The 14,892-nt window shown below is 43.5% G+C and overlaps 1 protein-coding gene across 1 annotated transcript in view; it reads left to right on the top strand.

The window, feature by feature from the left end:
* The window catches only part of crocc2 (ciliary rootlet coiled-coil, rootletin family member 2), a 296,277-nt gene that overhangs the window by 189,083 nt on the left and 92,302 nt on the right, over positions 1–14,892 (top strand). Inside the window, exons 26-28 of the mRNA XM_043702904.1 lie at positions 5,600–5,767; positions 7,564–7,948; positions 12,337–12,545. Coding sequence (XP_043558839.1) covers positions 5,600–5,767; positions 7,564–7,948; positions 12,337–12,545 — 762 coding nt within the window. The remainder of the gene's footprint in view (positions 1–5,599; positions 5,768–7,563; positions 7,949–12,336; positions 12,546–14,892) is intronic.

Here is a 14,892-nt window from a genome sequence, read left to right as displayed (position 1 = left end):
ATTTACAAGATGTTGCTGGGTTTGGAAGGTTGAGCTATAGGGAGAGGCTGAATAGGTTAGGGTTGTTTTCCCTGGAGCATCGGAGGCTGAGAGATGACTTTATTGAGGTTTATAAAATCAGAAAGGACATGGATAGGGTAAATAGTCAAGGTTGTTTTCCCTGGAGCGGGCGAGTTCAAAACTAGAGGCCATTGGTTTAGGGTGAGAGAGGAAAGATAAGAAGGGACTTAAGGGTCAGTGTTTTCTCGCAGAGGGTAATGTATGCATGGAAGGGGAATTTGGGCCAAGTGCTGGCAAATGGGACTAGATTAATTTAGGATATCTGGTCAGCATGGACGAGTTGGATCAAAGGGTCTGTCTCCATGCTGTACATCTCTATTACTCTATCTGTTTCAGTCTCCTCTGCCTTTGAAGAAAAATGTCCTCTGTCTCAGGATGGTCAAACAGTCAGTTGCTGGACGAGCATGTTTGCATTTCTCTTTCAAGGAAAGTTGTACCGTGGATAGTAATCCCTTTTTCCATTGGTGTTGCACGAAAATAGTATGAACCCATATAGTTGCTTGACTGTTTGGACATAAGTTGTGGGATGATGATCTGATATGGATGACTTCCCAGAAATGGTTCGCCAGTGTACTGCAGTCTGCTCTCAGACACTATCTGATCCAGTACACCAAAATAACTGGAACTAGCACTCATCATTTCAAGGACAGACACACTCATTGTGTTGGTCAGTCATTGAACTACTGGAAATTTAGAGAATTCATCATCAAACTGAAAGAGTTTTTAATTCACTCGTGGAACATGGGTGCTGCTGGCTGGCCAACATTCAGTGTCTGTCCCGAGTTGCTCTTGAGAAGGTGGTGGTGAGCTGCCTTCTTGAACGGCTTCAGTCCATGTGCTATAGGTTGACCCACAATGCCTGAGGGAGGGAATTCCAGGATTTTGAGCCAGTGACGGTGAAGGAATGGTGACTTATTTCCAAATTAGGATGGTGAGTGGCTTTGTGGGGAGCTTGCAGGTGTGGGTGTTCATATATACCTGTTCTTCTCAATGGAAGTGGTTGTGGGTTTGGAAGGTGCTGGTGAATGTTTGGTGAATTCCTGCAGTGCTTGTAGATGCTACACTCTGCTGCTACTAAGCGTTGGTGGTGGAGGAAGTGGATATGGTGCTAGTCAAGCTTTGACAGTTGTTGGAGCTGCACTCAGCCAGGCAAATTGGAAGTATTCCATCACATGCCTGACTTGTGCCTTGTTGATGGTAGAGGGAGTCAAGGGGTGAGTATTCTTCCCCGTGCACTGTGAATAGATCTGCTGCTACTTTGGTTCGAGTGGTGTGTGAGACATTGCATAGAAATAGAGTCTTCCTCTGATGCTGGGGCTGATACATTTGGCATGCCTCTGGCCACGTCATAGATTCATGTGATTGTCATCTTGTACATGTGATTCTCTAATACGCACATGGTATCTTAGCAAAATGCTTTTGCTTTGGGGCTTGTGTGCCCTTGAAAGTTACTTGTGATATGCCAAGTTCACCAATGTATGGCCAAAATGGCCACATATTCTCCCGTATTTCTTCAATATTTTCAGGCCGTTCTTGGATAATGATCTTCCGTACCCCTTATAGTTGCTAATCTTTAGCAGTTGCCAATTTCGAAGGTTTACACTGGCTCTGGCCAAACTGACATAGATCAACCCTTGAGAGCGTCTTCAGTCTCATAGTCCAGAGCATCAGTCTACAGATCAAGAGGAATATTGTGTTCTTTGTGTGGACTGAGTAATCTGTTCAGCATGTCAGACGTAATCATTCTGGTATTTGTCTTGTATTCAAAGTGATATCCTTGGAGATTGTTGACAGTTCGTGTCTCATGAATTGCGACTGTTCTGAGAACTGTGCATACTGGTATTCCTGTCACTGCTTAACCATTGACACCTACCAAGTATAAAAGTTTGGGAAGCCAAGATGAGTTTGTGTGTCAGCACTACAGTATGATTCAGCCAATGCGTGGATTGGAATCCAATTGTATGCTGTGAAATGCTCTCTCTTAGGCTATACGATGGAGCACCTCTTGCTGAAATGTCTCTCAGGATGTGTCGTAAGAATACTTTGACACTCATTCCCACATTAATCTTGGCTTTTAGTGTGTGTCATCCTGCCTTTTCATGGTATATGATACTAAAAGTTGTACAAGCTTCTGCTTGATTTACATTGTCTGCATAGTAATATAAGATTGTCAGTTTGGAAAACTTGAAAAACCTAGTTGACCCTGAGCCTCATTAATGTGTCTGCATTTGCACACCTCCTTAATACTTACCTTGCTGCCAGTTTTATGGGACTGCACCATCTTGTTGGTCATCTATGTTTTGTTTAGGGGTCTGGCATGGCCTTACAAACATGTTTTCCTGCATATGCATCCCCACTCTCCTGGCCATGCTTTTCCACTACAATTACAACACAGGTATTCACCCAACAATGTGGAAAATTGCCCCAAGTATGTCCTGTGTATAAAAAGCAGGATAAACCCAACCCAATCAGTTACCATCCCATCAGTATACTCTCAGTCATCAGTAAAGTAATGGAGGTGTCATCAACAGTGCTACCAAGCAGCATCTGCTCAGCAGTAACCTGGTCAGTGATGCCCAGTTTGGGTTTTGTCAGGGCCACTCAGTTCCTGACCTCATTACAGCCTTGTTTCAAACATGGATATAAGAGCTGAATTCCAGAGGAGAGGTGAGAGTCGCAGCCCTTGACATCAAGGCCATATTTGACTCAAGGAATCAAGGAATCCTACCAAAACTGTAATCAGTGGGTATCAGGAGGAAATCATGTTGGTTGAAGTCATACCTGACACATAGATAGATGGTTGTGGTTGTTCAAAATTAGTCATCTCAGCTCCAGGTCATCTCTGCAGGAGTTCCTCAGGGTAGAGTCCTCGGCCCAATCATCTTCAGCTGCTTCATCAATGACCTTTGCTCCATCGTAAGGTCAGAAGTGGGGATGTTCGCCAATGATTACACAATGTTCAGCACTATTTGTGCTCCTCAGACACTGAAGCAGTCTGTGTCCAAATGGAACAAGATCTGGACAATATCCAGATTAGGACTGACAAGTGGCAAGTAACATTCGCACCACACTAATATCAGGCAATGGCCATCACCAATAAGAGGAAATTTAACTCCCGCCCATTGACATTCAATGGTGTTACCATCATTGAATGCCCCACTATCAACATCCTGGGGGTTATCATTGACCAGGCCAAGAATCTGGCCTTTAACGCTGTATTAGCATTCAAATTCAACTTTCCAACATAAATCTCTTCACACTTTTCCAGGTTGAACTCTGTCTGACACTTCTCAGCCCAGCTCTGCATCCTGTCAGTGTCTCATCGCAACCTACAACAGCCCTCCGCACTATCCACTATCCATCAAACTTTGTGCCATCGGCAAACTTATTAACCCACCCTTCCACTTCCTCATCCAAGTCATTTATAAAAATGCCAAAGAGCAGAGCTCCCAAAAGGAGATATCTGCAGAACACCAGTGGTCACTCAGTTCCAGGCTGAATACTTTCCATCTACTACCACCCTCTGTCTTCCATGGGCCAGCCAATTCTGCATCCAGACAGCCAAATTTCCCTATATCCCATGCCTCCTTACTTTCTGACTGAGCCTACCATGGAGAACCTTATCAAATGCCTTGTTAAAATCCATGTACACCACATCCACTGCTCTACCTTCATCACTGTGTTTTGTCACATTCTCAAAGAATTCAGTGAGGCTTGTGAGGCATGACCTGCCCTCGCAAAGCCATACTGACTATCTCAAATCAAACTATGGTTTTCCAAATAATCATAAATCCTGTCTCTCAGAATCTTCTCCAGTAAGACTGACTGGTCTGTAATTCCCATGGTTATCCATATTCCCTTTCTTGAACAAGGGAATAACATTTTTCACTCTCCAATCATCTGGTACTCCTCCAGTGGACAGTGACGATGCAAAGATCATCGCCAAAGGTGCGGCAATCTCTTCCCTCGCTTCCTGTAGTAACTTTGGGTATATCCCGTCTGGCCGAGGGGACTTATCGATCCTCATGTTTTCAAAATTTCCAGCACATGCTCCTTAACATCAACCTGTTCGAGTTTATCAGCCGATTTCATTCTGTCCTCACAAATGACAAGGTCCCTCTCACTAGTGAATACTGAAGCAACGTATTCATGAAGGACCTCCCCTAACTCCTCCAACTCCAGGCACAAGTTTCCTTCACTATCCCTGATCGGCCCTACCCTCACTCTGGCCATCCTTTTGTTTCTCACATAGGTGTAGAACACCTTAGGGTTTTCCTTAATCCTACCCGCCAAGGCTTTTTTATACTCCCCTTTTAGTTCTCCTAAATCCATCCTTCAATTCCTTCCTGGCTACCGTGTAATCCTCTAGAGCCCTGTCTGATCATTGCTTCTTCATTCTTAAGTAAGCTTCCTTCTTACTCTTGACGAGATGTTCCACATCTCTTGTCACCAAAACTTCCTTCACCCTACCATCCCTTGTCCCTTATGGACAAACTTATCCAGCACTCGCAGCAAGTGCTCCTTAAACAACCTCCACATTTCTGTCATGCATTTCCCTGAGAATATCTGCTCCCAATTTATGCTCCATAGTTCCTACTTAGTAGCATTGTAATTCCCCCTCCCCCAATTAAATACTTTCCCATAACAGCCTGCTCCTATCCCTCTCCATAGGTCAGGGAGTTATAATCACTATCACTGAAATGCTTTCCCACTGAGAGATCTGACATCTGAACTGGGTCATTGCCAAGCACCAAATCCAATATGGGCTCCCCTCCATTCAGCCTATCTGACATATTGAGTCAGGAATCCTTCCTGGATACACCTGACAAAATCTGCTCCATCCAAACTATTTGCAAACTCCACCCAAACTGTTTAGTACTACTAAGTATTAGGTACAAACATTAGATGCCTCAGACATATTAGTGTTTGGGATAACATTAGATTATTGTTACAAGGAGCATGCTTCCAGTAAAGTGAAATGTTTCAAGTGCTCCAAGGTAAGATAAAGTATGAGATATTTATACCCTCAAGTTACATGCTATCATGCTGTTAGTCTCTGTTCAGAGGAAGGGTTCAATACCTGTGGAAGGTGGTATCTACATGCAGCAGTCCAATGGCATTTAATAATGTCTGGACAGTAGAAGCACTTTGAGAGGGCATTGGATGAATGCATAATTTTGCTATTTTGTTTGATGGCTATTTCAACCAAGGAGAATTTATGCAGCATTTCCCCTCAGGTGGTTGGATAGACTTGCAGAATCTATCACAAGGGTATTGTTTCTGATCTGTGGCTGAATGTGATGGGCCAAATTACTCTTTCTCTGTTCCCACCTGTTTAAAGTTCTAATAATCTGGTATTAACTTGATATTAATCCAGGGTGCACCTTGGTGCCAATTCATGCCCGATCTTTAAAACAAATTTCTTGATATTAATGACCAATTTAAGATGCAGTGTTGTAAACTTCCTTTAATCTGAAAGACAAGTCCAGAAACTAGCTTCCAGACCTGCTGACTGCTGCCCCTTGTACTGTTTACTCAGGTGAAGATGTTGGACAGCGAGAATGCAAAGAAGAGCAAAGAAGTGGAGGAATTGCAGTCCCGAATGACTGTGACTGAACAACGTGGGGAGGAGAGCAGGAAGGAATCCTTTCTCCTGAAGCAGAAGATTGTAGATGCAGAAACTGGCCGTGAATCAGCTCGCAAAGAGGTAAAAGCAGGATGGTGTACTATTGTTCATTGCTGATAAGGCAGCAACACACCCACAGAAAAATAATTCTGAACCGTTGCAAACTTTGATGGACTGTTTCACAGATTGCCCCTCTTTGAATAGTACTATAGGATCTTTATACTCACCCAACTAAACAGGTAAAAACTCTAACAGTCATGAAGGTCATGATGTGGAGTTGCTGGTGTTGGACTGGGGTGGGCAAACTTAAAATTCACACAACACCAGGATATAGTCCAACAGGTTTATTTGAAAGCACTGGCTGTCGGAGTGCTGCTCCTTCATCAGGTAGCTACCTGATGAAGGAGCAGTGCTCTGAAAGCTAGTGCTTCCAAATAAACTGTTGGACTATAACCTGGTGTTGTGTGAATTTTAACTCTATTGAAGGAGTACCCCCTCAGTACTATACCAGCACGTCAGCTAGATTATTGTCTTCAAGCCCTGGAATGGGACTTGAATCATTACCTTTTGACTCATTGGCAAGAGTGCGACCAGTGATCTCAACTAACAAATTAACATAAGGAAGTCTGGTGTCTCAGAATATCAAAAAATAAAATAAAATTAGACAATGATGACTCACACATTGGGGTTGAGTTTCTGAAGATCTGGAGACTGGAAAAATCTCCATTCACATGTTAATTTCCTGCATGAATTATCTCACATTTCAAGGGCACAGACACGTGTGACTAGAACATTAATGGCAAATCCTCTTTTATTAATATTCATTCATGGGAATGTAAGTGCCACTGGCGAGGCCAGCATTTATTGCCCATTCCTAATTGCCCAGGGGAAGGAGATATTGAGGTATCTTCTTGAATTACTTCAATCACCCACAGTGCTATTAAGAGTTTCAGGATTTTAACCCAGAGTAGGTGAAGGAACTGCAATATATTTCAACTTAAGATGGTGTTTAGCTTGAAGGGGAACTTACCTGAGGTTTTCCTATGCACCTGCTGCCATGCATCTTCTGGATGTTAGAAATCGTAGGTTTGAAAGGTGCTATTGAAGGGACAGTGCCTCACGAAAATCATCCTGGGTCTCAGCATTAGCATATTACATTTTTAATATTGTGCGTGCTCAAGAAAACCAAACTGGCAGAGTACAAAAATCATGGGCGGATGGGCCATAGAGCTGAAGGATATTACAGAGACAGTAAGGGCCAGAGTCATGGAATGATTTTGAAAAATGGATGAGAATATTAAAATTGAGACTTGCTTGACCCAGTAACCTAATGCAGATTGGTGACCTGAGAGGACGTCCCAGAAACCCACCCCCTCTCCCATTTATCTCTCACCCCCTACCCACAAGCCTCATTCCTGATGAAGGGTTTATGCCTGAACCGTTGATTCGCCTGCTCCTCGGATGCTACCTGACCTGCTGTGCTTTTGCAGCACCACATTCTCAACTCTGATCTCCAGCATCTGCAGTCCTCACTTTCTCCCAGAAAATTAGTGAGGGGAACCTGCTGTAAGTTGGAAATGAGCAGCATTTGAATGATCTTAAGTTTAAAGAGAGTAAAAACTGAGGGATTGACCGTTTGACATTAGAATAATCAAGGGAGGAGATAACAGAGATGATTCAATAGTTCAACATTTCAGTAGGAGATACGATAAGGGCAAAAAAAAAATTTAATGTTCGGGAGGTGATCTTACTGAAGGTGCATGTGTAAGGTAAGAAGTTAATCTTGGTTCTGAACATACCACCAAGTTTAGGAGGAGTATGGTTCAACCTCAAAGTATTGATAAACACAAGGTTGGTACGCCGTCTCTCTTTTCCAGGTTGCCAATCTCCAGAAGAAGATAATGGACATGGAAAATAAGTTCAAAGCTCATGAGAAAGAGCTCCTTGAACAGCTGGAGGATTGCCAATTGAATGAGAAGAAATTTCAAGACAACAGCCGGAATCTGGAACTGAAGCTGCAACATGCCAAGGGGGAAGCAGATGAGTTAATGCTAAAGATCAGTGCTATGGAAGGCCGTGTAACTGGTCTAGAAACAGAACTGTCCAAGGTAGAGTCTGCCAAGAGGGATATGGAATGCAAGTTGGGCAGTTTGCACTCCACACTGCGCAGAACCTTGGGAATTGGCCAATCTAGACGCACAGCCAGCCCAGGATTTTCCAGCCGTAGCCCTTCTCCACAGCGAGCCCGCTCTCCCACCAAAGGTACAAAAATGGTAGTGAGCTATTTTTCAGTATATTCCATCCACCTTCCTGTATTTATTGCTTGGTCCCTGCAAACTATGTGGTTATTTTCAAATGTACCTCAGATTGACTTGTTCTAGCACAGGGATTATTTCCTGTTCCCACTGCGCATTGGCAAGTTAATATTATCCACTTCAGATCACCTCAGCTTGCTAAGAAGTGTTCTGGTAGGTTTTGTGTTAACCTTCTCCCTGTCCTAATTGTATCTTAAACCTCATGACAACTTCAACTCGCAGATTTAGCTGCCGTACCTGGTCTGTTTTAGGACTCAGTCAGCTGCCTCTCAGCTTGTATGTTGATAAATGTTCAGCAAGGAGTCCCATTCACATTTTGGAAACTTCCTTCCATTACTGTTTAGGTCTTGCTTGTTCCAATCTGAAATTCCCTAGAGCAGCAATCTTGCTGCTACAGTTTGTATATCTGTAGCTACAACCTCAACCAGATCACAATGGGATCTTGATCAGATGGGCCAATGGGCTAAGGAGTGGCAGATAGAGTTTAATTCAGATAAATGTGAGGTGCTGCATTTTGGGAAAGCAAATCTTTGCAGGACTTATACACTTAATGGTAAGGTCCTAGGGAGTGTTGCTGAACAAAGAGACCTTGGAGTGCAGGTTCATAGCTCCTTGAAAGTAGAATCGCAGGTAGATAGGATAGTGAAGAAGGTGTTCGGTATGCTTTCCTCGGTCAGAGTATTGAGTACAGGAGTTGGGAGGTCATGATGTGACTGTATGGGACATTGGTTAGGCCACTTTTGGGTATTGTGTGTAATTCTGACCTCCTTCCTATCGGAAAGATGTTGCGAAATGTGAAAACGTTTTGAAAAGATTTACAAGCATGTTGCTAGGGTTGGAGGGTTTGAGTTATAGGGAGAGGCTGAATAGGCTTGGGCTGTTTTTCCTGGAGTGTCGGAGGCTGAGGGGTGACCTTATAGAGGTTTATAAAATCATGAGGGGCATGGATATGGTAAATAGACAAAGTCTTTTCCCTGGGGTGGGCGAGTCCAGAACTAAAGGGCATAGATTTCAGGTGAGAAGGAAGAGATATAAGAGAAACCTAAGGGGCAACTTTTCACACAGAAGGTGGTTACGTGTATAGAGTGAGCTGCCAGAGGAAGTGGTGGAGGCTGGCACAATTGCAATATTTAAAAGGCATCTTAATAGGTACATGAATGGGAAGGGTTTAGAGGGATATGGGCCAGGTGCTGGTAAATGGGACTAGATTAGGTTGGGATATCTGGTTGGCATGGACGGGTTGGACTGAATGGTCTGTACATCTCTATGACACTATAATGCAACCAATTCTTTTTCTTGTGTAAGAAAGGCAAAATTACAGTGATCATGCAGGATTTCAATATGCAGGTGGACTGGGGAAATCAGGTCAGTAATAGATTGCAAGAAAAGAAATTGGTGGAATGTCTACGAGATAGCTTTTTGGAGTGGCTTGTGGTGGAGCCCACTAGGGAACAGGCAATACTGGATATAATGTTGTACAATAACGCAGACTTGATAAGGCAGCTTAAGGTGAAGGAACCCTGAGGAGACAGTGATCATAATATGATTGAATTTACTCTGCAATTTGAGAGGGAGAAGATAGAATCAGAGGTAATGATATTACAGCTGAATAAAGGCAACTACAGAAGCATGAGGGAGGAGCTGGGTAGAATTGACTGGGAGAGGAGCCTAGCAGGAAAGGCAGTGGAACAGCAGGAGTTTCAGGGAGTAATTCAGGAGACAGAGCAGAGATTCATCCCGAGGAAAAAGAAGCAAGGTACAGGGAGGATGAGGCAACTCTGGCTGACTCGGGAAGTCAGGGAAAGCACAAAAGCAAAAGAGAAAGCATATAATGTGGTGATGGGCAATGGGAAACTAGATGAATGGGAAGCTTACAAAGATCAACAGATGGCAACATAAAAAGAAAAAAGGAGGGAGAAGATTAAATATGAGGGTAAGCTAGCCAGTAATATAAAGGAAGACTGTAAGAATTTCTTTAGGTATATAAAGGGTGAAAGAGAGGCAAAAGTGGACGTTGAACGACTGGAAAATGATGCTAAAGAGATAGTAGTGGGCAACAAGGGAATGGCTGAGGAGCTGAATAATTACTTTGCATCAGTCTTCATGGTGGAAGAGTGAGGGGGCAGAGATGGGTATGGTGGCCATCACCAAGGAAAAGGTGCTAGAAAAACTGAAAATCTGAAAGTGGATAAGTCACCTGGATCAGATGGACTACACTCCAGAGTACTAAGGGAGATAGCTGAAGAGATAGTGGAGGGGTTAGTGATGATCTTTCAGGAATCACGAGAATCAGGGAGGGCCACAGACGACTGGAAAATCATTAGCGTGACACCTCTATTTAAAAGGGAGTAAGGCAAAAGACAGGAAATTAAAGGTAGCTTAGCCTAACCTCGATCCTACGTAAGACCCTGGAATCCATTGTGAAGGATGAGATTTCTGAATACTTGAAAGTGTATGGTAGGATAGGGCAAAGTCAGCATGGTTTCATTAAAGGGAGGTCATACCTGATAAATCTGTTCGAATTCTTTGAGGAAGTAATGAGCAAGTTGGACCAAGGAGAGCCAATGGATGTTATTTACTGGGACTTCATGAATGCCTTTGACAAGGTGCCGCACAAGGGCCCATGGTGTTAGAGGCAAGGTGCTATCATGGAGAGGAGCTTGGCTGTCTGGTAGAAAGCAGAGAGTGGGGATAAAAGGGTCCTTCTTAGGATGGCAGCCGGTGACAAGTGGTGTCCTGCAAGGGTCAGTGTTGGGACCACAACTTTTCACTTTATACATTAACAATCTAGATGAAGGAACTGAGGGCATTCTGGCTAAGTTTGCAGTTGATACAAAGATAGGGAGAGGGACAGGTATTATTGAGGAGGCAGGGAGGCTGCAGAAAGAATTGGACAGATTAGGAGAGTCGGCAAAGAAGTGACAGATGGAGTCCAACGTGAGAAAGTGTGAGTAATGCAGTTTGGTAAGAAGAATAAAAGCATGGACTATTTTCTAAATGAGGAGAAAATTCAGAAGTCTGAAGTGCAAAGAGACCTGGGAGTTCTAGTCCAGAATTCTCTCAAGGTTAACTTGCAGGTTGAGTCAGTAGTTAGGAAGGCAAATGCAATGTTGGCATTCATTTTGAGAGGACTTGAATATAAAAGCAGGGATGTACTTCTGAGGCTTTTTGAGGTTTTTGTCAGACCACATTTGAAGTATTTTGCACAGTTTTGGGTCCCCTATCTCAGGAAGGATGATTCGGCCCTGGAGCGTGTACAGAGGATGTTCACGAAAATGGTTTCAGAAATGAAATGAGGAGCGTTTGAGGACTCTGAGTCTATACTTGATGGAGTTTAGTACGATGAGGGGGAAATCTAATTGAAACTTAAAGAATAATGAAAGGCCTGGATGGAGTAGATGTTGGGAAGATGTTTCCATTGGTAGGAGAGACTAGGACCCGAGGGCACTGCCTTAGAATAAAGGGAAGACCTTATAGAACAGAGATGAGGAGAAACTTCTTCAGCCAAAGAGTGGTGAATCTATGGAATTCACTACCACAGAAGGTCATTGTGGAGGCCAGGTCATTGAGTACATTTAAGATGGAGATAGACAGGTTCTTGCTTGTCAAGGGGATCAAGGGTTACACGGAGAAAGTGGGAGAATAGGATTGAAAAACTTATCAGCCATGTTTGAATGGTGGAGCAAACTTGATGGGCTGAATGGCCTAATTTCTGCTCCTATGGCTTATGGTCTTATGGTCTTCTTCATCTTCAAACTCTTCGAAGGGTAGCATGGTGGCTCAGTGGTTAGCACTGCTGCCTCACATCACCAGGGTCCTAGGTTCAATTCCAGCCTCGGGCGACTGTCTGTGTGGAGTTTGTACATTCTCCACATTTGTGTGGATTTCCTCAAGGTGCTCCGGTTTCCTCCCACAGTCCAAAGATGTGCAGGTCAGTTGAATTGGCCAAGCTAAATTGCCCATAGGTTAGGTGTGTTAGTCAGAGGGGTCTGGGTAGGTTACTCTTCAGAGGGTCAGTGTGGACTTGTTGGGCTGATGGCCCTGTTTCCACACTGTAGGGAATCTAATCTAATTCAATGATGTTGAGTCAGTCTGTACTTATTGAGTCAGTCTGCATTTAATGTCAGCATCAGTCTCTATACGGCATGTATTCACTCCGGAATGTAGGAAGGAACTTGAAGAGGAAATCTACAATCAGATTAGAGATATGAGGAAGGAGAACAAAATTGTTATTCCATTGAAAATGTACATTGAGCTGCCAAATCACACTAGCTTTACTCCACTAATTTCTATTTTACCCATTTTAATTAGTGTTTCTGTTTTTTTAATCCCAAGGTTTTGACAACACTTACACCACCACCACAGATGGACGGGGCAGTCCAATCCCACGAACTGGATCTCCGGATCGGAGTCACACTGACTCTCCTTACCACTCTGTGTCACCTACTCGTGCTGAACCATGCACAGCCGACATCGATCCTGAAGTCGTTAAAAGTGCCCTACAAGACTTCCTGCACGAACTTCGGGACACACAGAAGCACAGGGTCAAGTATCTGAGAACTCTATGCTGTAGATATGTTTTCAATCAACCTGCTCAGATGTGTTGTGACACCTCTGGAACTGGTGGGAGTTGAACCTGGGCCTACTGATGCAGAGGCAGGGACACTACCCCTGTGCCACCCTATTGAAGCTCTTTGCTGTATTGATCTACTCCCAATCTACTGGTTAATTCAGAAAAAATAAGCTGCACTCATATGGTTGGGTTTCAAATGGTCTAAAACTGAAAAATGCCTTCCAAGGTTGTTCACAATTGTGAGGAGACAAATGGTCACCTACAAGTTGGTTTGAGAAGAGTTTGCAAAACAAGGAATGTACAGGTGAAAGATTTGTTTTAAAGTGAGACTGAGAATCTTGAAGATTATGCTACCTCTGGTAGCATAAAAGGGTGTGGGGCAGTTTAGGCTTGCACTGTTGGTCATTGAAAGGACAAATTAGAGACTAAATAGAAACCAAAAGAACACAAATGCAGTAAATCTGAAACAAAAACAGAAATTGCTGGATAAGCTCAGCAGGTCTGACAGCATCTGTGGAGAGAAATCAGAGTTAACGTTTCAGGTTGAGTGACCCTTCCTCAGAACTCAAATTAGAGACTAAAGTGTGTATTAACAATTTAAGCCCCTTTGAAATATAAAAGGCACTGGAGTACTTGGGAAATGAGCGTATTACATTTAATGCTTTAGGGGATAGGAAATAAATATAGACCAGCAAGGAATGAGTTAGCGTATTCAGTGCAAGAGGGCATTGAAAATGAATTGTTCAGATGGAGAAGGGGAAGACAAGCAAAATGGGCACACAAGTATAAATGAGCAATCTTGGTGATGGGGATTTGGGAGGATCTTAAGATTCACGCTGGAGTAAAACATGATGCTGTTTCTGCATGGTCTGATTCAGCAATGACAAATGTAAGGAGTCAAGGGCCAGAGAATGAATTGAGTGTGGTGCCTGAAGTGAAAGCCATGGTCTGCCCACCTCCGTGGTTATGTTTTCTGCATGTCAAGTCACATCTTGTACATGTTAACCAAAAGTCTCCATCGGGAGGCTTTTGTATGGAACTAATGTGGTTGGAGTGATGTGGAGCCAAAAGTGAGGGGATTGTTGCTATTGGCAGCCACAATCAACTCTGTCCCATCTCATTGCTGCAGAGGTTTTCAAGGTAATGTACCAAGCTCAACCATTTTCAAAAGCTTTATCAATGACTTTAAAATTATTGTGAAGTTAGATATAGAGATTTTTGACTAATTATTGCACAGCATTCCGTTCTATTCACAACTGCTCTGCAGCATGTGTCTGTGTAGTAAGGCCTGGAAACATTCAAGTTTGGGCCAACTTTTTCACACAGAGGGTGGTGTGTGTATGGAATGAGCTGCCAAAGGAAGTGGTGGAGGCTGGTACAATTGCAACATTTAAAAGGCATCTGGATGGGTTTATGAATAGGAACGGTTTAGAGGAATATGGGCCAAATTCTGGAAAATTAGACTAGATTAGTTTAGGATATCTGGTTGGCATGGACGAGTTGGACCGCAGGGTCTGTTTCTATGCTGCACATCTCTATGACTGTATGACCTAATAATCCCCTGCTTCTGCTTCCTCATTGGAGGATGTGCACCAACTGGAGGGTAAGGTTTCTTGCAGTATTAATTAATGTATTTGCCACCCCATGTGTGTGTAATAGTTTGTAAAGAGAGCAAAGCTGATAACAGTCTCCGCTAGCATAATTCATCTGCAACGTAATAAAAAGCTGCAAGGTGCCTGACAGCCTATAACACAAAATATCAGAATGAGCCATAGAGAAAATATTAGGAAAAATGACTCGATATAAAAGGTAGCTTTTAGGAAACCTAATGAGACTAAAGGCTGACAAGTCATAGAGTCATACAGATGTACAGCATGGAAACAGATCCTTCGGTCCAAAACGTCCAATCCGACCAGATATCCCAACCCAATCTAGTCCCACGTGTCAGCACTTGGCCCATATCCCTCCAAACCCTTCCTATTCATATACCCATCCAGATACCCTTTAAATGTTGCAATTGTACCAGCCTCCACCACTTCCTCTGGCAGCTCATTCAATACACGTACCACCCTCTGCGTGAAAAGGTTGCCCAATAGGTCCCTTTTATACCTTTCCCCTCTCACCCTAAACCTATGCCCTCTAGTTCTGGACTCCCCGACCCCAGGGGAACGACTTTGTCTATTTATCCTATCCATGCCCCTCACGATTTTGTAAACCTCTATAAGGTCATCCCACAGCCTCTGACGTTCCAGGGAAAACAGCCCCAGCCTATTCAACCTCTCCCTATAGCTCAAATCCTCCAACCCTGGCAACATCAT

Source organism: Chiloscyllium plagiosum, chromosome 13 (genome assembly GCF_004010195.1).
Source record: "Chiloscyllium plagiosum isolate BGI_BamShark_2017 chromosome 13, ASM401019v2, whole genome shotgun sequence".
Taxonomy (NCBI): Eukaryota; Metazoa; Chordata; class Chondrichthyes; order Orectolobiformes; family Hemiscylliidae; genus Chiloscyllium; species Chiloscyllium plagiosum.
Note: the sequence above shows the minus strand (reverse complement) of the source record. Positions and strands in the feature narration are given on the sequence as shown.